This window comes from Amia ocellicauda, chromosome 6 (assembly GCF_036373705.1).
Source record: "Amia ocellicauda isolate fAmiCal2 chromosome 6, fAmiCal2.hap1, whole genome shotgun sequence".
NCBI lineage: Eukaryota > Metazoa > Chordata > Actinopteri > Amiiformes > Amiidae > Amia > Amia ocellicauda.
In genome coordinates, this window is record NC_089855.1 from 17,903,583 (window position 1) to 17,929,087 (window position 25,505).

The 25,505-nt window shown below is 40.9% G+C and overlaps 1 protein-coding gene across 4 annotated transcripts in view; it reads right to left on the reverse strand.

The window, feature by feature from the left end:
• Positions 1-3,665: 3,665 nt before the first annotated feature.
• The window catches only part of LOC136751125 (radixin), a 38,868-nt gene continuing 17,028 nt past the window's right edge, over positions 3,666-25,505 (reverse strand). For all 4 annotated transcript variants that reach the window (XM_066706459.1, XM_066706461.1, XM_066706462.1 and 1 more), the window contains 11 exons: positions 22,100-22,195; positions 20,667-20,941; positions 19,793-19,876; positions 19,179-19,325; positions 18,385-18,481; positions 17,081-17,244; positions 15,945-16,075; positions 9,343-9,503; positions 8,819-8,911; positions 8,303-8,563; positions 3,666-8,007 (listed from right to left, as the gene is read on the reverse strand). In XM_066706459.1, coding sequence (XP_066562556.1) covers positions 7,843-8,007; positions 8,303-8,563; positions 8,819-8,911; positions 9,343-9,503; positions 15,945-16,075; positions 17,081-17,244; positions 18,385-18,481; positions 19,179-19,325; positions 19,793-19,876; positions 20,667-20,941; positions 22,100-22,195 — 1,674 coding nt within the window. In that variant the 3' untranslated portion in view covers positions 3,666-7,842. The remainder of the gene's footprint in view (positions 8,008-8,302; positions 8,564-8,818; positions 8,912-9,342; positions 9,504-15,944; positions 16,076-17,080; positions 17,245-18,384; positions 18,482-19,178; positions 19,326-19,792; positions 19,877-20,666; positions 20,942-22,099; positions 22,196-25,505) is intronic.

A 25,505-nucleotide genomic window follows, 5' to 3' on the forward strand; every position in this document is an offset into this window, starting at 1 on the left:
CGGCAACAACGTCACCTATGGGCACAAACCCACCTTCGCTGGACGTGATTTCCTGCAAGAGAGAAATGTCAGTGTTGTGCCATGGCCAGCGAAGAGCCCGGATCTCAATCCCATTGAGCACGTCTGGGACCTATTGGATCAGAGGATGAGGGCTAGGGCCATTCCCCCCAGAAATGTCCGGGAACTTGCAAGTGCAAGTGGTGGTGGAAGAGTGGGGTAACATCTCACAGCAAGAACTGGCAAATCTGGTGCAGTCCATGAGGAGGAGATGCACTGCAGTACTTAATGCAGCTGGTGGCCACACCAGATACTGACTGTTACTTTTGATTTTGACCCCCCCTTTGTTCAGGGACACATTATTCCATGTCTGTGAAACTTGTTCAGTTTATGTCTTAGTTGTTGAATCTTTTTATGTTCATACAAATATTTACACGTACATTTTTCTGAAAATAATAGCAGTTGAAAGTGAGAGGACGTCACTGCACCAACTACTACACTGCAGCGCAATTCATCAGCCTTACAGTGTGATACAAGGCAATAGATGTGTGCATAGTCTACTACAGTATAATACATTGGTGTGTGTGTGTGTGTTTGTTTAGCTGTGTATTTGTTTGTGTAGTGGTGTGTTTACAGGTGTATATACAGCTCTGGACAAAAAAAAAAAAAAAAAGACCACTGCAAATTGTTCTTAAATCAGCATCTCTACATGTATGGCAGCCGTTCCATTCCATTCATATTTTTATTTGGAATTTGGGAGAAATGTTGTAAGTAGTTTATAGAATAAAACCAAAACGTTCATTTTACCCAAACATACCTATAAATAGTTAAACCAGAGAAACTGATAATTTTACAGTGGTCTCTTAAGATATATACAGCTCTGGAAAATATTTAGTAACATCCTGGGGAGTTTGGAGATTCAAACCCAGTCTCCTGCACCACAGTGCAATATATTACATTATAACAAATGTGATCACTACAGGGGTACATATTTTATATTATTTTGTTTTGGGTTTTATTGTACAACTCTTTGGAATGTGTGTGTGTTTGTGTGAATGGTGAGTTTGCTAAGAAAGCTTATTTTGACTTATTATATAAATCCCCCAATGTTAATATTGAATACAAATAAAAGTAATTTCCAGATATGTGCCTAAATAACATTTATTTTTGTTGGACGTGGTTTTCTTCAAGATAAAATTGAGGAACCATAAAAATAAAATACCTTTATAAAATGTTGGATTAAAACATCAAATGAATCTTGCGTGCCCTCTTCATAAGGCTCACACACAAACACATGCACATTCTTTATTACTAAAATCACAATTTACTTTTACTTTTGGTACTTGAGTACTCTTGATATTAGATAGTACTTCAGTAAAAGTAAAAAAAACTGTTTGAATGGGAGACTTATTACTTTTACTGGAGTAAGTTTTTGAAATATTTTCACTTTTACTCAAGTATGACTTCCGACTACTTTTTACACCTGTCTATAACCAATAACGCACGTCATCATTTGCAGTTTACAAGGTACAGATTAAGCACAACAGAATAATAACCGTGAAAAGGCTCTGGCATGAAGGCAATTACAAATGAAAAATTCTTAAACTGGTGTATTTAGCACTACAAACCAGTCACAGGTTTCAAGTTAAATTTCCCTAAAGTATTAAGCAAGTGTGTTTTTCGCTAGTGTGAGTGTGCTGGACTTCCACAGAACTGTGATTGCTGCGCAGGAATATGGCATCCATGGCTCTCACTCAGAGTCGGGGATTGCAGTTACAGCCTGTGGGCTGAATTAATGTTACAGTTACAGTCTCAATGTGCTGCTAGACTAAGTAATGTTGCCAGGAAATAGCAGGAAGCAGTCTCTGCATTACTTATCTGCAAAAGACGAACAAGTTCCCCATGGCACGTTTATTCATGCAAATTGGACCAGAGATATTCCTTTTAGAGGTATTTGCATCTGGGGGCAGACCTGCGCCACACATTAAACATGAATAAGATATTTTATACAAATAGTTATGAAATGTACTGTGCCACAAGATAGGGATCAAAGACACTATAGGGATAATTTTTTACGAGAAAGAATCCACTTGACAATGGATGTGTATAATTACTTTGAATACACAAAAACGAACCTACAGACAACAAACTCAGTTTACACCAATTATAAAAGCATATGTAAATGTGCCGGTGGTTCTATAAAGATCCACTTTTCTCAAATTTGAGTTTGATATGACATGATAAACAAAATCACAAGAGAAAAACAATCGCATTCACAAATCTAAGGCTGAATAATATTTAGCCACTAATCATTTTGGAGGCGACTGTAAATCAGTATTTGTTTTCCCATTACTGCAAAAATCGAAATGCACGACAGGAAAGGGTATTCCTTTGGAAGAATAAACACTTTATTCAAGACGATGCTTCCGAAGGGATAGAGAAACTCCAGGACGTACACAGACAGAAGCACTATAATCCGGGCAGGCAACTCCCTAGTTCGAGGAACCTAACCTTTACCTTGGCACTCAATTGCATCATTCAAACAATTATCAGCTGAATTGACCGAATCCATTAAAAAGGTGTGGTTTTAAACAGACCGACACACCCTGCTGCAGTGTTGGCCCTCCAGCACTGGGTGTGCCAGCCCACAACCATAAAGGTCAAAGGTCACGGATAGAACACATTCCACAGAGAAGGCTTTCTGGAGCACCTCAGCCTGGCTGGTGAGACCGACCACTCTCACACAAACCAGTCCATTCGCATCGTAAAGCCAACTTTTATTAGAACCTGACAATGTGTTGTGCATGTAATTGATGTGCTTGCCTGTATGCTAATGTAAACTGATGTCAGACATATAATAAAATCCTTCAGTCAGCTGAGCAGCACCTACCAGTTTAATTTCCCACAGGGGTCTTCAAACACTTCCATCTGCAACATGGCAGACGACATTAATGCTTTCTGAAATGCCATGATAAAACAGCAAACTGATGACCAGGAAGTCAAAGGCTCCATGTTTTAATGATGTTCCTGACACCGGTTAGTGGTAGAGAGCAGCAATAAAACAAATAATGCCAAGAAAATATTAGCATCTGGAGTCCCCCCTGCCCTCAACACTAACCCTTTTGTTTGATCATCATTGGCACAAGTCTGGACCTGGTTATTTTTGCCCAGAAAATACCATACTCGGTGCAGGCAGATTACTGGTTTAGATATGGACTGCTACACTGCAGTACTGGCTGTGAAACACATGCAAGCTCAGACACATAATGAGGAAGAGGCTGAACAGCTGCTCATGTAACCGTTGCTGCTTTCCAAGACAGAGGAGTCCCTGGCTGCGCGTCTGACCCCCCCCTCCCCCTCCAAACAGTACCTGCAGGACAGGGCTCCCTCAGTCACAGATCCACAAACACAGATGGTTCATCTTCTACAATAATCCTGCCTGCCAGGGTTGCAGATCAACTTCTCCAAAGCTCAGCTTTGTTGGTTCTGATCACATGACACCAGCTTTGGGACTGGACCATCCACTTTCATCTGCCTCAAAGCAAAACATGCACTGCAGACGTCTCTGTCCACATCCCCCTCGCTCAGCCTGTGTGTGGGGGGGCAAGACCTGGCAAGCGGCTGACAGAAGACATGCACCACTGAAACTTATAAATGAAAGAAACAAATCAATTTGATGTCTTTATTGTTAACCAATGGATGTTGTTCAAAATAGTTATGTCTGATTGTACAACACAATTATTCAAAATGTGTGTGTGGGGGGGTAAATGAAGCATTTTCAAATTAAAACTATTTAGTGCTCTGTATTGCCTTTAACAACCCCTCCCCCAATAACCAAAGAAATAAGAAAAAAGATATACATGAGAAAATACTTTCCCTGCTTGCTTAGAAAATCATTCACACAATCAATATTAATGGATTAGATCCATTCAGATATTAACTATGTAATATATGTGTATATGAACAGCAAACATGATAACTGGTTCCAACACTGATTCTTTTATTTATGCATCAATGTTAGTGCAAATATTTCAGGAGAAAAGAAAAAAAAAAAAAAAAAAAAAGTGGAAGCACAGTATTTTTACTTGCTATGGCAAATATAAACTCTAATGTTTTCCTGGAGTAACTAATAATCGCGCTCAAACCCTGACCACTGACTCCATAAAGCACTGCAGGAATAGGTTACCCAGCAAACTTATGTAGCGTCAAACAAAATCATCAAAATACTGCAATTTCTTTTGCAAGTACAGAAGAAAAATGTGAATCAAAATGCTGTTCTTTGGAGAGGCAAATAAAATAAAATGAGTACCTTGAACCTACTGTGCATGAAGATGCTTCACAATAAATGGCAATTTCAAAAATATTGATGGTTGCAGACCTGCAAGTCCATAATACCAATTATGCTGAACAACCAGCAGAGAGGCAATGGGCATTTTGAGATGAAATCTACAGGTGACTTCACAACAAAAGTATTCAACGGTCAGACATGCCTTGTAAATTGTCCCTTCTATTGCAGCATCACAAGGGCACATCTGTATCGTGAAGATCTGCAAATTCTCATCACAATGTCACACTGTTAATCTGTTCAGTTATTGGTTTCTGTTGCATTTTTGTTTGGATTTTCATTACCCTTTAACACTGCTGAAACTGAACATCACTTTTCAAACATCACTAGAAAAAGAGAAACTAGACCCTGAGAAGGCAGGTCACTTTCTAGGAAAACTGCAGCATTTTAATCTGCAATAAAGGAATGGACAAGAAAATTAGAGTAGTAGCGAAACGAGCATTGAAAACAGCAAATGCCACAAAAGAGGGAGTTGCATAAAATACAGATGTCAACGTGAAACATAGATCTCTACACCCCTTTCCGGTACCTGAACACACTGGAAATGTTTAGATCGACCACGATCTGCAAAGCTCTGCTCAAATCATAACTCTGATGGTTTGTCTCTAAGTACAGATAACAGAAACCGTTGTGATAAAATCTTAAAGCTACGTTAATGTACTGCTGTCCTAACATGCAGGGTGTTTACATGTTACAGGTTTGGCAGAAGAAAATGTTATTACCTTCTACAGACTATCGATTTAATTAAATGTAGAATTTATGCAACAACTGTGGACTGATAGTGATCTCTTTGATATATTACACAATATTACACTAATCTTACGACAACAGTACTAATACAAGTCTGCTATGACTTTTAAAGAAAAAACATGGTTCAAATCAGGAAATCTTGGAGAGTGTGTGTCTATATTAATTGATAATAGTGTTTCACCTGCAGATCATCACAACTGTTACCAATTTATTGTTTATTGTGCACTATACCCCCCTGTCATCACAAAACTATGCCCATCCTCACAGAGGGCAGGTAGAGACCATAAATACGTGTTGGAGCATTATATACTGCAGTGGGCGCCTGGCAAACCCTCAAAATAAACAGCCTCTGCTCGACTGGCAGTTCAAATACAACAATTTGAATAAAGATGCAGAGAGGACTCTAGACAAACAGATTTAGTGATAGAGCAGATGTTAATCAAATCCGCAATCAACTCAACTGATTTTATGGACCAATCGCCCTCTAAACACCAACTGGCAGAAGGCTGTAAACACTTTGCCAAGCAGGCAGTTTTCATGTCTGATCTGCACACTGGCAAGTATTTGCATTCTCATCTGTGATCTAATCAAAACTCTTTGCCGCTTATTTACGCATTTTTTTAATTTGAGCAAATCCTGCAGGCAGACCAATTTGTTGCCTGTGTTAAGGCATCATGTAGGAAGTTGTTTCCTGGGGTTCAGAGCTGGGAAAGAAGTCACATCTTAGTCTGTAGGGCTTCACTATAATGAATAGAGAGCAAATAAGGATGCGTTTAACAATCTTAAAAAAAAAAAAAAAGTGGAAATCTACAAGAGAAAAACAGCAATAGTGGGAAATCATGAGGAAAGAAGTACAAGAGGATACAAACTGAAGGCAGAAAGCTAAAAATGGGGGCATTACAAAAATCTTCATTACATTTAGTTGCCCTGGACACAGACACGGACGTTGGAATCCACACGTTGCATTCGCATTAATACTCCTCTGACTTGCAGAAACGGGAACAGTGCCACATGCACAAACAGTCGTATTCGATGGGGAATTATCACACATCAGTTGTGGTTAGTGAAGCCACAGTCATAATCGACGCCTACGCACCACAAGCAGATGTCAGCACACAAACCCAAGACGCATGTAAACATTCTCGGCTAAACCACTCAGAGTGCAGAAAGTCAGGGGTTCTCGTGAAGAGTGTTTGACTGGCCAATCATCATTTTCATAGTAGTGAGGTAGTGAGCTGTCCCCCAGTTGAGGACTGATGTTTTCATATGCTCTCCAGCCAGAAAGGCCTAGAAGATTAGCCACAACAGCTTTGTGAAACCACTTGGAACACAACCAGAAGACACAAGCCTGTCTGCGCAGTCTACTGCCAGGGAGAGCACTACCTCAGTGTCCCAGACAGGCTTCTGTTCGACACCGAGTTCCCTTTGCCACCGAATGGATCAAAAGAACATCAGTCTGCATCCTAGACCTTTGTGCGCCGGCAGGCAAAGAAAACCATCTATGATGACTGGACATGAAACACTGAGGCAATACGAATGGTGATTCTACAGTCTGTTGCTGAAGGTAGAAACTTGTTGTGGTAGTATTTTGTTTTTATATATGATGTATGTTAAATGATACCAAAATAGCAGCTGTCTACATAGCTGTATCATGGGATGTGGGTTATAAATAGCTAGTGTAGGGCTTTTTCTGAAACTCCAAAATTCATATTATCTCGAATCACTCAACTAGCACAGTCACCCAATTATTCATCTCTCACATGTGTTTACATCTTTACCAGATTTGGTAAGAAGCATCAATATACTCAGCTTGTGTTCATACAACGTGGACAATTTCAGAACATTTATGCACCTGAAAATAGGTTTCTCGACTTCATCCGTCAGATGGTTCTCTGCATCATCTAGAAGCACATGCACACCTTGGTTTGGCATCACCAAGGAAACTGCCACAAGGATATTGTGATCAGCAAATGCTTTTGTTGTAGCTATCTTGGGTGCAAAAGCTGCAGAGGAAATGGAAGGATATCGATCTCATGTACTTGTCTGTGTGAAGCCTTGAAGAAAAAACTATCTGAGCAAAATATCATCTTGGAAAAACAACACAATGTTCCTTAAAGTTCCATAATTGCCATGTACTTCAAATTCTCATTCTTCTTCACTCTGTATGTTTACGCTCCTCTCCTGATTGTTATATATATATGCAGTAAAAGATAAAAGAAAAAAGAGAAAAGGGGGTGTAGCTTGCTATTCCACAGCTGGCAATCCCATTTCAGGCATATAAGAACATGTCTTGTGCATTCAACACAATCTGTGATGGAACTTGACACTGAACAACTGGAACAGAGAGATCAAACAAGAGACTAAATAAGAAGGATTTTAAAGCTTGACATACAGTTTGCCAGCGACAAAGCTATCAACGCACTTTTTTTGTTTTCTTTTTTAATTTTATAAATCAGACATGCAAGCATTAAATCATCCTTGTGATACTAATAACGTTTATATGATAAAGATGTGTTGCTTGCTGCAAATTGTGTGAATCCCACCCTTTGGGTTGTATTCAATGCGTACAACAGCTCAATTTGTAGTCCCTACCAAAGGAGCGGTACCAGGACAGAGCTTTGGCAAGTCAAGGTGACAGCTGTGCCCTTTAGCCTCTCTGCTGGCATTTCAGCTGTACACAGAAACCAAAAAAAAAAAAAAAAAAAAAAAATCGGCAAAGGGGGCTCTCGCCACCGCCCCTCTGCCCACCCTCACATGGACTCAAACTCGTCAATGCGCTGCTTGGTGTTGCCTTGTCGGATCTGCCGCAGGGTTTTGTATTTGTCTCGGCCCGCTTTGACGTTCTCTGCGTGAAGGACATCGTTCTGCGTCTTCTTGGTGTCGTCTCGGGCCTGCGCCAGCTCCGAGCTCAGAGCCTGAGAGTGGGGGGGAGACGAGGTGGGTTAGAAAATAATTCATCATTCATAACTAACCTTGACCTCAGCAGAACTCCAGCTCTATACATACATCACACTTTTGAATATGGCTAGCTAGACATGATTATATTGAATTAACTGCCTAACTGAAATGGCAGAAAAAGGGATCATCTACAGGGTTTTGACTGAGTTTAACGATGCAGACAGCAGTAGAGAGCCACCATAAATCAGTTGAGAAACTAACTGCGTCAGTAGAACGTGTTCAGTTCCCCGGTGTGGGAGGAGCCACACTGACCTGCAGCTGCTTCTTGACGCGCTCATTCTTCTGCGCTTCGGTGAGACGCTCCTCCTCGCTGCGGTGGTTGGTGACGCCCTCGTTGGAGAGCTCGGCGCTGGCCTCCGCGCTGTTCTCATCCTGCTCGTCGTGCTCGTTCTCCACCGGTGCCACCACTGGGGGGGGCGGGGGAGGAGGCGGCGAGGGCGGGGGCGGAGGTGCGCTCATCACCGTCTTCAGCTCCTCCTTGGTCTTCTCCAGGTCTTCCTGTGCCGATATCGCCTGCCAAGACAGGGGAAGGAAGGAAGGACAGGTCAGCACACAGTCTGGTCCTCAAATTAAAGCTGGCCTGTTTGTTTGCAGGTCACAGAAATTTGCAATTCAACAGGAGAGACTTTTATGCTCTCTAGCAGAACATGTTAGTCGTTTTCAAATGATATTTTCTTCTTATAAATGGTTTTGTACATTTATTAAAGATTGTGATAAAAAGAGAATTTGTGACTGGTTAGATACAACTGTATCAATGAAATGCTTTACTTTGTGTTGCCACTCTGAAGCTTCCTCCTCCTTTTTCCTCTTGGCCTCCTCCAGTAGTGCGATTTTGGCAGTAAATTCACCAAGTTCAGCCGCCTGCGCAAAAAACAGACAAAACACTTATTCAGAGAAGCATTTCAATCAATAAATAAAATGCTAATAATAAAGGATGTACTCAATAAGATTAAAAGTTATACATTTTTCAAAGTTCCCTTAAATGTTTTGCCTTTATTTCCATGTAACTGAGCACAGGACACGAGGGTTGAGTGTGTGGATTCTTTAATTTACTTCAATGGTCTAATTATCTGTACTTATACATTGGAGACTCCTTACAAATTCATCTGTCAAACTAATGTGTACATTTCTCGTCAAGCAAAATGACAAAACATGAAAGACAGACAAGGGCAGGATTAGAAATGCCCTGAAGGCTAGAAATGCTCTTCTGACAGGTGTAGCTTGTTCATCGGCCTGGGACAGACACTTTACAGACATGCCCAACCACTGTCTAAGCGGTGTGCTACACTCACCAGCTGCTCCTGATTTTTCATCTGGTCTGCGGCCTGCTTGGCCAGGGCAGCCTTGGCCTCCTCTGCCGCATGGCGCTCCCTCTCCAGCCGCTCTGCCTCCTCCTTGGCCCGTTTCCGCTCCTGGTCCAGCTCCAGGGCCCGCCGGGTCTGTTCCTCCAGCTCTGTGGCACACAGACACAGACTGTTAGACTCCCACAGCCGGGCATCAGGCCTACCCACAGCACAATGGCATGGACAGGGGGGGTCAGAGGGTGGGGTCAGAGGGTGTTGATCTTCTGGCCTTTAAAATCACACTCAGGGTGACAGAAATCTGCAACACTTTTTCTTTTTTTTTTTTTTTAAATGAATCCCGTAAGTCAAAGATCACACGTGTCTTTACTAACAGAATACACACACATGTAAAAGGGCAATGTTATTATGAATGAAAAACTTTCCTGAATGGGCCAGTTAGTGCAAAACCTGAAGTGCAATTTGCCTAATAAAATACACCAGCTGCACTGTTTCTCATCGAGTAAAATCCTGTTGTAGAACGTTAAAGCAGAAGCTGCAGTGACGTTCTGGACCCAGATTCTTCCTCAAACCACTGGTAAAACAAAAACTAATTTTCTACTAATAATTATCAATGCCCTTTGTAAAAGGCACATGTTAACACAACAACCACCAGTGGTTACACTATTACTGTAAGAATGCTCCCCTGGAAAGCTGAACCTGCATCACCAGATGTGTTCGATATCCAAGACTTACGGAGAACCTTTTTTTTCCTCTCTCCATATTTGAAATATGCAGAATAGTCTTGCACATGTTGCAGATATTTATGGTTTTCAATCCTAAGACTCAATGATTTGAAGCATCAGTCCATTCTAGGTTCTTGAGCCAAGAGGGACGACACAATCGTCACTTTAATTCCTGCGTTAATTCCAAATTCTCTACTGCCAATAAAGACATGGAAAGTTCTAATAAATTGAGACACCTGATAGTAGGTGTACTGTATGTAATGTAAAAAAAACAACAACAAAAAAACAAAGGCATGCTAATCCATCATAATGCATCACAAAACAAAACAATCCAGATGTTCGTATTGGCAAAGCACACCACACTTGTTAACTCCAAAGACACTGGAAAACAAACCGTAACATCTTCCTGCATTATTCTGTCACATATGAATACTGAAGGAATTATGTCATACTTTAAGGCAATAACTACAGAAACAACAGCCCTATATCAGTGAATGTATTTCTCCTGGGTTTAAAAAATACAAAAAAACCTGGCCTCAACATTCAAACTGTACTTGGAAACAAATTCTCCTCCAAGAACAGTTTTGTTTTCTGTGGGGGTAATGCTGCTTTTCCTCAACAGTACAGCAGAGATGAAAAACAACCACGGTTTAAAAACCACTGGATTATGCCTATATATGACATAACATTTGAGCACATTTCAGAGTTCTTTCTATACTTTCAAAACACTGAAATAAAATGAATACAGAAGGCAATACCCTGACAGCAGGATCTGTATCAGTGCCTCTCCAGATTATTTTTTGAAAATGTATAATGTGATTTATAGATGGCATATTTATTACAAATATAATATTCACAATACATTCTGGAAAATTATTACTGACAGTGCATGAGTAGACCTGACCATGAATCCAATTATGAAATACAAACCTTTTATAAATCCATTAAGGTGCCATGAAAATTAACTAATAACTAAATCTTCAGGGTTACTTTATTCCAATCTACTATTTTAAAACCTATGACAGAACTGCTGCTGACTGGGAACATGACTCATTTCAGGCTTTTTAATCAGTAAGATAACAGGATGCGTTTCAAGACACAGAGACCACAACACAATTTCATATAGCGAGACATAAAATGGATTGTTCTAGGAAGTCCACACTGACGCAGTGCGAGTGTGTCATGCTTTAGTGTGCACAAACAGCATGAAGAGGCATCGTGACGCAGATGAGCCTACCCTGCCCTTATTTACCTTCTGCTTTGGGGAGGCCATGACAGACGGGTGGCCAATATGCACCCACCTCCCTGGGTGTAGTAACTGCGACTCCTGTAAGTGTTGATCTGTTTTCTCAGTTTAGACTACAATGCATCCTTCTAATCAGTGGTTACATTTGGCGATATAACCGCATGTGTTACATTAAAGATCTAATGAAAACAAACCAGAACGTCCAGGTGAAGGCGGCTAAGTCTCAATAGCTTCTCCTCACCCAGTGTGCCTGTGCCTGACTACATCCACTCCTCAACACTTCGCTCCGCCTCTGTGGCTCAACCCATCTGTGAAGGCTTCCTTGAAACCCATGCTTACATACTCCAAGTTCAGCTCAAGAACACCCAACACCCTCTCACTTGATGCTGTTGATAGTTTCTAATGCAGGGTGCACACACATATATACACACACCCACACAGTGGACACATACACAACTGTGGATCGCTGTACACATCCCTGAATGAATGTGGATGCGAAGACTGATGACTTGTTATCGGGAAAATGGAAGGGGTGGAAGTAGAGGGAAGAAACATCACTTTGAGAAATGTAAAGGTTTTATGGCTACACAGATCTAAACTGCTCCCACCAGCCAAAACTGACATTTATATCAAAAGTCTCCTCAATGGCTTTGACATCCTGTGTCAGGTTTAGTCTTAGGACATTCTAGATATCAGGTTTAAGCTATATAGTAATAGTCAAATTTAACTTCAGTTTGTGCTGACCAGTGATGATGTTGGGGAGGGGATGTTGGGACTATTTAGAACTATTTAACGAATGCATAACCACATAAGATGCCACTACAAAACACTTTTCTATATTAAAAGCCCAAGTTCCATAATGTGAAAAAAACAAGCAAACACGATTTGGAAATAAACAAGGCAACTGACATAACATACACGATTAACACTTTTGATGGGGGGGAGGTGGGGGGAGAAACAGACTTTTTAAGGGCTTCTAGAGAAGTATTTTGAGAAATGCAATTATTGCCAAGAATGTTTACCTGGTGTTGGTAGCAGCCCTAAGAAAAACAAAAGTTCCAGTTTAGTAAAAAAAAATATATATATAAAAACATTGGGGGGAAAAAAAGTTATAAAAATCTAAAGCAACCCAAGATGATAACTGGCAAACTGTTTTAGTTCTGTATCAGTTATTTCAGATGCCTCGATTATTATTCTCAATAATTAATCTACACAAACCTCAAAGGTGTGGGCTATGTTTATCTCCACAGATACAGTGCTGTAATACACATTCAGCATACAAAACCACTCAACTACAGCTTCAAATGCAAGAACTCGCTCTATCATAGGGACTGCTCGTGCACTTTGCGGATACATCTAAAGGAAGTTTCAGATTGATGTGCATTGTGATGTGTAATGGTTTGAGGAGAGAACAAGAAATAAAGCTAGATAGTGGAGGTGGTGGTTCAGGCCTGCTTAGCAATGCAAGCTACTGCAGCAGCGCAGACTCCTTGAAGGTGAAGCTGCCGTTATAACTTGATGTCATGCATAAAGCTGTACTTTGAGCTTCGGTATTTTCTCGGTTACATGGGTTGGCCAATTCAAAATATATTTCACTGCAAAAATATACGTCCCTACGACTAATGATTAACCACTCACCCTAAACATAACCAAAAAGTTGGAATAAGAGGAGATTGCACTACTACTCTACTACTCGCTAAGTAGACACGAGCAAGGCCACTCACTGTGCATAGCCAGCAGACCAGAGGGCAGTCGTCACTGCTGGACACCCTACAGTATCCCAGCAACACCAGACAGTGAATTCCACCCTCCACTATTGCACCAAATAAAATAATTTAAATCTGGATTTAAATAGTGCCGTAGACTTACAAACTTCTGGATTCTTATTCTTCCTAATGCCACATTTTACCCGTCAGAGACTTCAAAGGCATGATTGTTATTATTATTCTTTTTAATCTAGTAAGGCAAAGAGAAAAAATGCTTGTAGCTGGAGATGAACGGTGTAAATTGGCAAAACTTTTTAAGGCCGTCACTCAACTTTACACAACTGGCTGAGGAACAGCCTAACTCAGCTAACAAGGTTTACAGGCTTTGACAGTTTACTGTCAAAAGTCACACCTTGGCAAGGCTGAGCACAGCAACAAGACACAAGGTAGTTATACTGCATCAGCAAGGTCTCTCCCAGGCAGAAAGTTCAAGGCACACAGGGGTTTCCAGATGTGCTGTCCAAGCTCTTCTGAAGAAGCACAAAGAAACGGGCAACATTGAGGACAGTAGACACAGTGGTCGGCCAAGGAAACTTACTGCAGCAGATGAAAGACACATCATGCTTACTTCCCTCACAATCGGAAGATGTCCAGCAGTGCCATCAGCTCAGAACTGGCAGAAAACAGTGGGACCCTGGTACACCAATCTACTGTCCAGAGAAGTCTGGTCAGAAGTGGCCTTCATGGAAGACTTGCGACCAAAAAGCCATACCTCTGATGTGGCAACAAGGCCAAGCGACTCAACTATGCATGAAAACATAGAAACTGGGGTGCAGAAAAATGGCAGCAGGTGCTCTGGACTGATGAGTCAAAATTTGAAATATTTGGCTGTAGTAGAAGGCAGTTTGGTCACCGAAGGGCTGGAGAGCGGTACATGAATGAGTGTCTGCAGGCAACAGTGAAGCATGCCGGAGGTTTGGGGCTGCATTTCTGCAAATGGAGTTGGGGATTTGGTAAGAATGAATGGTCTCCTCCATGCTGAGAAGTACAGGCAGATACTTATCCATCATGCAATACCATCAGGGAGGCATCTGATTGGCCCCAGATTTAATCTGCAGCATGACAACGACCCAAAACATACAGCGACAGTCATTAAGAACTATCTTCAGCGTAAAGAAGAACAAGCAGTCCTGGAAGTGATGGTATGGCCCCCACAGAGCCCTGATCATCGAGTCTGTCTAGGATTACATGGAGAGAGAAGCAACTAAGGCTGCCTAAATCCACAGAAGAACTCTGGTTAGTTCTCCAAGATGTTTGGGCCAACCTACCTGCCGAGTTCCTTCAAAAACTGTGTGCAAGTGTACCTAGAAGAATTTTTTCATACCTGCCTAAACCTTTTGCACAGTACTGTATATCCGCAATTTCACATGTAAACTGAATTCTATTGTCTACTCAGCTTTATCTATTACTTTATTTCACCCATGTCGGATAGCCCATAATGTCAGACGTATTTATGTACAGTATAAAGAAAAATATGATCTTTAGAAAGTGAACAAACTGACAAATGATACAATGCACAGACCGATGCATCATTCTCCCTCTAAACTGGCTCCTTATTTCTCTTTAATACGCAAATTACCTACAGAGGGTTATTCTGTCTTTAAACATTAAAACGGCTACAGTTCTGTGCAACACAATTGAACACAGTTAGCCTAAACTTCCCTTTCCAGGGTAAGATAACTGGCTGATGAAATGCCAGAGGGAGGATTTGAGATTTGTGAACCAATGCTTTTTATCCAGCAAAAGAAACTGAGACAAATGCACATTTTTCAGTAAACCCTCAAAAAATACAACAAGTTCGTTCAAAGACTACAACATGGCACGCAGAACTGAGCAACATCTGACACCAAAAGTAACACGATCACAAGCTGGTCTTTTGAAAATACCCACAGGCTTCAATACTGTGAAAGGAGACTGTGAAAAGTGTCCCCTGGAAAGATCAATTTTATAATCCTGAGAACAGAACTCATCAAGTGGACATTCCACTTAAGAGAAAATAGAACCTGATTATCTTTTAAATGCTCAATAAAGTAAGAAAAAAGTGAAAGTTCATCAAAATGCACGACAACCTCTTTTTATATTTCATTGCTTAATATCTGACAGCTTGAATCATTGTCTTTTGATTAAAACCAATCACACATTTAATTAGAACTAACACCAAGAGGCCATTCTGGCACGGAGTCACTCCTTTTTATTAGCAGAACCACAAAAATGTTTTGCATAACACTTCAAATTTAGCCCAAATGTAGAGCCTTTGATACATATTTTTGTAGAATCTTATATATTTTATAAAACTAGACCATGACTAAGCATTTATCATCACATGACTAAACCTAAAAACACCAGTCTGAAAAAAGTAGTGCTTTAAAAAAAAAAAAAAAAAAAAAAAATCTAAATGGCAATGGTTGGGGCATTTGTAGAACGTGCTAGAGAGAAAAAATACACGTGATCTCCATCACAGCCAGCCCACGGCAAGAGGGAGTGAAGCACTGGCAAAACCATGCAAACTCTGCCCGATTCTCGGCAAAAAAAAAAAGAAATGACACGCATTTACACTCATGCACACTTTCTGTAAAAGATACAGCCTGGTATCCCTGCCATGCTTTCACTCTGTCGAGCCCCCAGTTAACTTTGAAGAGGTGGAACAGTCATCGGACTGTGACAGGGAGGTCCCTTTCAAACTGGGGCGTAAGGAGTACAGGCAGAGCTGTCTCTCGTATCAGGATGTTCTCTCCAGGGAAGCAGGAGGACACTGGCACAACATTGTGGGGCAGCTAGTGTCTGTGCTGGCCATATAGAGCATGTTCTGTAGTCTGGAGGGGGGGCACCATTTAATGGCCAACAACGAACAATTACCTTTCTGTGCCTTTAACGTTTGCTCTTCAATCTGTCGGAGGCGCTCAATAAGCTCGTCTTTCTCTCGCTCTATTCTTTCCTTCTCTTTCTCTGCCAGCTCCCTTCTCTTCTTCTCATTTTCTAGCTGTGCCCTGAAAGGAGAAATACAAAACAGCTCTGAGGAAACAAGTACAGAAATTGACTTTCCCCCACCTGTCTGAGCTCTCCACTCCCACGCTGATCCCATAAACACCAGACAGTGATAGACTGTCTATATCCATCCAATAAAATTAAATTTCAGCATAGCTGGGTGAAGGGTGGGTCTTGGGAGGAAAGTACCCCACAAAATCTTGGCTTCATAAACAAAATATAATCGTATATAATGTTTGATCTGTCTAGTGTTTTTTCTGTACTGACATAAGGATTTGCATATGTGTACACTGTTGTAAAGGGAATTGTTGAGGCATGTGTGGAAGCTGAAGGTGTCAGAACATTTTTACATTCTTTAAATTTATGGTTTAATAAAGGAATTCACATATGAGCCAACGCATAATGGGACGGTCTGTGAACCTGTGCAGTAAACAGAAAAACTCGTTAGATGATCCTGTATCTGCTGGTTAATAAAGGGATGGAAATATCAGTTGCTGAAGCCACACTGCCCTCTGCTGTTTGACTCAGCAGTAGCATTTTCAGATTCCTCTTGATTTGTTGTTCAGACAATGGGCAATTAAGCAGGGGGCATAGAAACAATCTATACTATAGAAAAAATCTATATTTAAATATTTTAGAAAGTCTATGATGCAATTAATTATGAATTACACTTCATTACAATTTCTGAGGGTCAAGGCTTATTCATTCTATATATCCTAACTGCTTTATGTTAATTGTGCACCCCTTTCACTCTAGCCTGTGCAAGATGGATCGGAACATATTTCACACTGCCATTCAGAGGGTTATCCTTCTTGCTATATTTGACAGGTCTCCATTACAGATTGCTAGAGCAGACCTGGCTTACACACCATCTCCAGAGAGCTTTAGAATATACTCCAGGAGAAGATGAAGTATAGCTCATTTGTGGTCTCTTGTTTGTGAGTGAGGGAACTGCAATTTCCTCTTTAGATTCACATCTAGGGCCCAAACCGGCAAAAGGACTGTACCTCTCCAGCTGTTTCTGGTGCTTCTCTTCCCTGGCCTGGGCCTTCATCTGCTGCACTTCAATGGTGTCAGGCTTCCTCCGCCTCATGTAGAGCTCGTGGTTGCCCATGCACAGGGCTAGGATACGCTTGTTTATCCGTAATCGCGGGGCGTAGAACACAAAGTCCTTCAGTAGAAATGGGAAGCTCAGATTTACTGGTCCATTTTTTTTTTTTTCTTAACATAGCATAGATATACTATACAATACCACCAAGCAGTTGTTCTCATCCTGTACTTGGAGGTTCTGAAAAGCCAATAAAGCAATACCCTAACTGAACAACTGCATTGGAAAAATGGGTAACCACAAGAGCAAACGGGCATCACAATACAGGCATGCTAAGAATTTGTGCATAATCTGAAGGGAAATGAATTTGAGCACTGCACCTTCACCTCAGACGCAGTGCTACAAAATTAAACAGCTAGTTAAACTCCATCTGGCGCTGTGGCTGTTCCTCGGCACAGGCCAAAGTGAAAATCAGATTTCAGCGGGTACACAGCAGGAAACCATTTACAGTTTTTTTAAATGGCACCCATACAAAGAACAACAAATGCTGTGGAAGTTGTGGTTCTGCGGGCGCTCTCACCAGTGAAAGTTTCCGGCTCAGATGCCAGATTCCTCACATACAGATCTATCTCCTACAGGAATCCTGGCTAATTAAATTGCATGCTGGACACCCAGTCCACACCCTGAATCTTGCACCGCATTATGATGCACATTGTCCTCAATTTCAGATGGTTCTCTCAACAGAAAATCTCCCCGGTCCGCAACCATACCCACACAGATTGAACCTCTTACACTGCAAACATTATTTAGCTGCGACTCGGCCCGCACATGCCACTAGATCCATCGGTGCATGTCACCGGTGTGTAATTTCTTAACAAAATGCCACTTGTGTTGTGAAGCAAAATGCTGCAGACACAGGACTTTGTGATTGAATTTGGCACCACAGACTGAACAACCATCAGCCTCTGAAAACCCAAAACAGAGTGACCCTACCCCTCAGGTGTTTCATTTTGCAAGATCTGGAGCTTAATTTTTGAAATCGCTATTCTTTAAGTTAACAGGTCGTGAGAAGGGAGTCTAATTGAGAAATTGGGTTAGCTCCATTTAAGTACTTTTTTTTTTTTTTCACGATAGGACCGGGTGGCATGTGTATGTATCAGGTGGAGACTAAATCTACAGCACTATTACAGTCATGGATACTGAAGCAACATCAATGAAGCATGCAGACTTGAAACCTTGGGTGCCTTTGTGTGGTTTACTTACTGGAGCCTTTTTGTCAATGGGTTTGATGACAAACTTCTTGTCATTGAAAGAAATGTTTCGGATTTCACTCCAAGGAAAGCCAATTTTTGGCGTCAACCTAGAAAATGCCAATAGCAGTTCAAAAGAAGAGGGAGGGGAAAAAAAGAAAAACTTTCAATAGAAACAAAATACTCAGTAACTAGTCTCTCTCTTTTGATGCTTCAAAATTGTCACGTCTTCCAAACGAACAGGTACCTTCCAGCAGAGGGCAATAGAACACACTGCTGCCGTGAGAGCTGTGTTGTGTGGGTTAGTTTTAATACAGGTGGACAGAGAGGAAATGAATTCCCCCACAGACAAGCAGAGACCCATTTCTCACAGGAGCCGTAGGTCATAATTTCAACAGGCTGAGCAATATCACAGAAATAGAGTATCTCTACATGGAATCTGCCTGACATCTAGGCCAGTGTGATACTAGTTCTGTATTTTTTGCATTAGGTTTGTTTTTCTTAAACATGACCTATTGTCCATCATGTTAAATCTGAGAATAAAGCCTTCCTGATATGGAAAACTTTAAATTATATGAAAAGTGTCATTGTGTGTTATGTCAAACCTGATGAAGCTAATCCTCCTCTAAGCAGCTTCTAGATTATCAGCAGGGATTTATAGACATATCCAGGGAGCACGTACGCAACAAGATCATTCCCACCTTGTTCCAATATTTTCACGCGATTCAAAGGCACTACATGAGTGTGCTTCCCAATATTTGGTTATGTAACCGAAGGCGAGAATAAACCGGAGACGGGAAGGCTTACTTGTCCTCGTGTTCATAAATGTTGAGCCCGAGCGCGTCAACCCCCAGCCAGAGCTCTGTTCCCTTCTTGTTCTTGATTTCAAAGTAGTTCACTCCGTACATCTCCAGGTCCTGCGCAATCTTCAGATACTCCATCATCGAATCCTCCCTGTTCACACACAACAGCAGGTTCCAGAAAACCAAGACTGCTACAACTCCTATAAGCTTTCAAGTACTACCTTTTATCCAGTTTTAAAATTATTGTTAATCATAAAAATGTATTCAGTATCACTACATAACTATTATGATGGACTATTTTGCCATTACTAGCGAAGGGTTAAGCCTTCAAGTGATAGATGTCAGGTCTTCACATGAAAGAGTATGTCCCCAGGAAGGACCAGCATCTATCCCTCACCTCATCTCTCATATTCAATTGAGAAAACACATAGCTGTGCATCTATTTTGACTAATTCTAAACAGTTTTGTTCCCTTTACTATGGGTGATGGTTGTAAAGATTTGAAGATGGTCTGCAGAGATCTAAGCTTCTTGGGTAAATGATGGAAACAAAAACCACCAGTTTTTCTAGGTTTGATTGTTTAATGTGTTAAAGGGGAAAAGTTGTGCGTCTGGGGTACCTCAGCATTCCTCTGTGCTCCTCGTGCCAGGTCTGTATTCTCTCTTCCCACTGCTCTTTGGTTAGTTTATGCTGTTCCAAAACCCTGAAAAACACATTACACACTAATGACATAAATATTGAGCAGCTGTTACAGTTTCTGCAGATATCCCAAATGAAAGTGCTGGCCGTTACACTCAGTGAACTGCAGCACTGCAATGCCTGCCACGATACAACAGTTTTTTGGACAGAGCAGCAGAGTTAAACTCCCCACCCCTGGGCCCCTCGTACCTATAAATCTTGGCAGGCCTTAAACTACAAACAGATGAACACAATTTCCATTTTCTCAGCAATGAATGATTCTACTGCATGGTTCTTTTGTTTGTTTTATTTTTTATAACCCAGTTTTATATTTTGTATTGACGAGGAGGCCAGCCATTCAAAATCGTTTAGTAATTCTTCACCATGGGAATTTTTACATAGGCCAGATGAGGAGACCGTGAAGTGCTTAGTACAGCACAAAATGTAGATATGGCAGACAGTGGCTGTGGATTAATTTGGATAGAGGCAGATATGGTCCGTCTGCACTCTACTTTCACAGTAACAGCCCTTTAGAGGAGCGATTCTATACAAATATTCTGATGAGTCGAGTATGGTATAGTAAAATTAAGGTAGACCCTACACCAGATACCATAAAAAAATTAAACACTACGGCAAAGTGCACACTTAAACGACTGGTAAGGTATGAAACCTCTCTCCCCCAGCAGAAGCAGACCTAATCATCAAATACACAGCTCGCCTTTATGTCTTTTTCTTCTATGCCCATTCGACATCCCCGCGCCAGAGGAGAACAGTGAGAGAGGACAGGCCAGAGAGAGGATGGAGAAGTCGCTCACCTCTGTGGGAGCAGCCGGTCGTTGGTGAGGTATCCAGGCTTGTGCACCTCCTTGTTGAAGTCCCCGTACTTGGCCTGCACGGCATAGGAGGCCAGCAGTACAGCCGTCTCGGGGGGGCAGTAGTTCTCATCATTCAAGATGGCCTCCTTCACCTGTAGGAAGAACAGCCTCTGCGTGATCTCCTGGATGAGCTCCTCTGACACGTCCTCAGGGAAGAACTTGGCCCGGAACTTGAACTGCAGGGGGTTCTCCTTCTTCACGTCCTGCTGTGTCACCTGGGGAGGGGAAACGGACAGGAACGTCAGTGAACCCAGTTATAACCAGCATCCAGTGAGCTCTCCCTGCTTACAGGCCCAAGGAGAACCTCACCCACCACACGAGGAAAGTTCAGATCAGCTACTCACTGATAATTACAAATCCACAACGGTATTTCAGATTTATAAACCTCAGACTTAACCATATTTAATGCTTCAGTAAGGCCATTTCTGGTACATCTTTACTGACACGGTAACGGAAAGTTATATTTTTTAAATTAAACAGTTATTTGATAAATGGCAGTGTTTTAAATCTCACTGCAAAGTTTCTCATCTGCAGCCAGGCTGGTATGTATTTATTTGTTGCCGTTTGAGACCGTCATTAATAAAGTACGCTGATAAATCTTGTTACTACCTTACCCATTAAAATATATAAGCCACACAATAAATGCAGACAGATTTCTAGTTATACATTTTTTTTCCTCCACAACAGGTCTGACACATCAAATCAATCACTGTGGGATTGCGAATGCTGCCGTGCTGAGGCAGCAATAGCAATGTTCTTTCTATTACTCTACTCCAGCTCAGGATCCCGACTGGTTGAATCATTTAAAAAGTTCTTAAGACTTTGATGCAGCATACTCAAATCTCCACCCAGAGCAAAATTCGGGACCCTCAACCCCGACTGAAAAGCAACGCCGACCACGGTCCTAAACTCAAGGACAGCTGCCTCGCACACCAACAACTCCACAGTGTAATTTTCCCAAATCTTCAGCCATTCAGGGCCTGGCAGAGCCCACTATAGGTAAGTGCCTTTCACATCATTAAGCAAGGCAGGGCTCGCCTTCAGGCACAGTATTACACACTATCATTTTTCCACAGGAACCTGCTGTGGAAGAAATCATGACATCCATTATCCTGTCAATACATGTGTACATCCCCCCCCTCACCTATAAACCCTGCTGAGCTGCTTGCAAATACCTGCATTAACAGCTTTTCAAAAGCACGGTGAAGCTCCAAGAAAACCAAATGTGGTTACCCCTCCCGATCCTTTGTTTTCTTTGAATGCTGTTACTAAAGATGCTACAATGAAGCGCTGCACAGTCTATGTACAGTTTAGTGTGATAACCTGAGCACCACTCAAATGGGCACAGCCCTGTTTATCTGCTCGAAGCCCACCTTCTTGTTGAGTTTCAGCCAGGTGCTGTATGTCTTGCTGTCCACATACTGCAGCCCAAAGAACCACACTTCACGGAGGCCCACCGTCTTCACTACCTGGAAATACAAAACGGAGCCACAGTTTAGTCCATCTTTTTGTAATGCAAAAAGGTTCACGTATCTTTCAACCTCCGATCTTCATTGCATTAAAAAAAAGTATTTTCTGCAAGTCTTAAAGTTATAATATTGATTTTTTTAAATACCAACATTGTTTTTTACAACAATTTATAAGTGTGTAATTAAAAGCATTTTCCTAAGCATTACACGCAGGCGTTTGAGGTCTTGATGAAACCTAGCCCATAGTTGCATTTAGCAGTGTTTAGTACCCGTGTTGTCAATACATTGTATCCTTTATTTAAGCTTGAAATTAAAGAAAGGAGATGCAATTTAACCATTGTATAACAGATTTATTTACTGCATACACTTTTGAGAGATAACAAAAATGATTTGTGGACTATCAATAGCGGAAATGCTCGATATTATAGTTTCACCTGTAATAAATTTCACCGCGTAAATTTTAAATACCTTATGTAATTTTAAGGGAACCAAAACCAAACATTTCATTCAGTTCAAGCCTTAGCCTAATCGATCAAGTCACACACTTCCACAGGAGCACATCAATACAAGATGAATAAGTAAGTCAGTGGAGCAGAAAGGGAAAAGCCTCACCTTTCAATAAACTCCCTACATGTTCATGAAATTGGGTCTAATATTTCACTCTGCTAGGCGGTGGTTCTACGCAGCGGCAGGTCAATGCGGTGTCACCACATCAATTTACTGTCATGCTAGATCTCACATTGAAGAGCCTCTACTGAACACCGTCAAGGCCTTCCTGCAGTGTTCTTTATCACGCAAACAAAGACGAGATTTAAAAATAAGTGTTTCAAGAAGCCATTTCTGTGAGTCTGGAAAAAAGAGCCTGGTTCCATAAATGTAATTTAGCAGGTGGGCAATTTTCTAAGACCAATTAACTGCAGTTCACTCACAGATGACTAATGTAGTTGTCTACAGCTCAAGGGAAATAGTACAGTAAATACCCAATAACAAGAAAGTAATAACCCAATTGAGGACAAAAAAATATAATTAGTAGATGCAGTGTACATTAAGTGATTGTTATCTACAGAGTTTCAGTTTATGAATATATATAATGAGAAAGCATTTTCCTGGACATTTTGTGAACATATATAAAGCATAAAACTAGTATTTTTAGAGAATCAAAATATTTCCTAAATGATTGGAAAAACAAGTTCAAATTACCATTGACAATTATCAGTGATTTATAACTAAACTAAGGCCTCCCATTTAACCAAAACTTAAACTCAACCACATATTACAAACTGGTACTTGATTGTGGCTTCTTGTTTGCCAGAGGCTCCTTGCATCGATCTAACAGAAACCTGCCCTCAAGTTTAAAGGTTTGCAATCTGCAATTGTTGAGTGGGTGATAAATTTAATTTAATCCAGACCTGAGGCCACTAGAAGCTTTGATCCAAAACCTTCTCATATGCATCTCAGGAGAATAGGGAAGGATTTTCTTTCTTTGAAGCTCTTGCAGTGAGGCTTCTACTAAAATCGGTACGGTCAGATTTTTGTTTTGTGTTTTACATGGGGGGGGAGAGGAAAGAAAAAAAAAAAAAAAAACTACAAAAACTATAAAACTATAACATTCTTAGAAATGTAAAGTCTTCTTCAACTGCAAAAGAAACCTAAATCATGTATGTGTACTCCCTTCGGGCAAACTTAAGTAGTTCTATTTTAATTATGGGAACTATCTGAATATTAGGGGGGGGAGGAATGTAGTGAGATTCTTCAATAACATTAATAAGGTGCATTTTTAAGTAATTCATAATACGTATAATGGAGATATTGTAGCCTAAATATTTAAAAAGTATTTTTTGTAGTTTAAATCTATAAACTACAAACATGACTGAGGTACATATCAGTAAGTCTTCATTTATTTCTATGGCCAATAAAAACAACAGACTTTGAATAAAAACTGAAGTGGGGACACTTATCAGGCGCTGAAAATGTAAGAAAGGAAAGGATGCGTCTGAAAGAATATACAATGAATGATCACAGGCCGGTGGGCTCAGAGACTTACCTCAGGAGAGGGAATCAATGATTTGGATGTGAGGTGCCTTCATCCTTATTCAGACCAGTGCATTATATTTGATTGTAATATAGTAATGTTAAAACAATATTACTGTCATGAGACTGTAAGGCACTCTAAAATATTTAGTTATGAAAAATGTATAAAGTATGAAATTATAGATGTATGTATGTATGCATGCATGTATGTGTATATACATGTATGTATACTAAATGTCTACTATTTCCTACAGGTTTACTAAAATCAGCATCTGCATACCGGAAATACAGATCATTAACAATGCCTGCTTTAACAGAATTAAGGGCCTGGTGAAGCGGAGAACTAAAAGACTGAATATTAATATTTCAGATGGCATGAATATTTCAAAGTGTATGTTTGCATTGAGTTGAAACTCCAAAGGGGAGACTGCCCTTACGGCAATACAAAAGTATCACAACACTGCAATGCTGTGATATGACAATATTAGTGTTGAAAGGGCCCATTAATTATTACTCTGTGACCTGTCCTAACCAATGTGGCATGCCCTAATCCCACAGCAGGGGGGAAGCCCTCAGCCCTCGGAGAGGAGTCTGAACGCCATTTCACTCGGTCACTGCAGGCTGGCGTGTCAGCCACTGCCAACAGCATCGTGACCCAACTACCAGTCCTGCCCGGCCTATGCCACTGGCCTTCTGGGATTCAGGCTTCCTCCTGACAGATAAACAGATGTTTATCTACCTGTCAAAATCAAGTTGTCTTCTCTGTGTAATTTCTTCTGGTAAAATCATACTTAATTTCCCCTCGTATGGATACAATACGTTTGGGATATGAAGAAAACTACATTTAATTGATCTGATGCGATGGTAAGCAATTCTCAAAATGTAAAGACAAACATCTTACAAACTAATTCCAAGTGTATTATACTGCCTGTCAATATGCAGGAATTGCTTAATAACTTTCTCTGAAGGACGGGAGGGAAACATGCAGGAGAAATATCTAGTCTATCTAAATAACAGCACCACAAATGACACAAAGATGTTCCAAAATTGCAAGGAAAACCTGTAATGATCTCTGTTGCACACATGTGCAGAGCTTAATGGTTAACCTCTGTGTTGACCCTAGAATCACTGCCGGCTGTTCAAATTTTGCACATTGCAATACACAAAGCAGGGAGCATGTTTATGCCGTGGGCTCATGAAAACATCTCAATGTTCATAAACGCTTGTGTTAAAAAAAAAAATCTTTGTAGCCAAATCTAAACAATGGTTAAAAAGATTT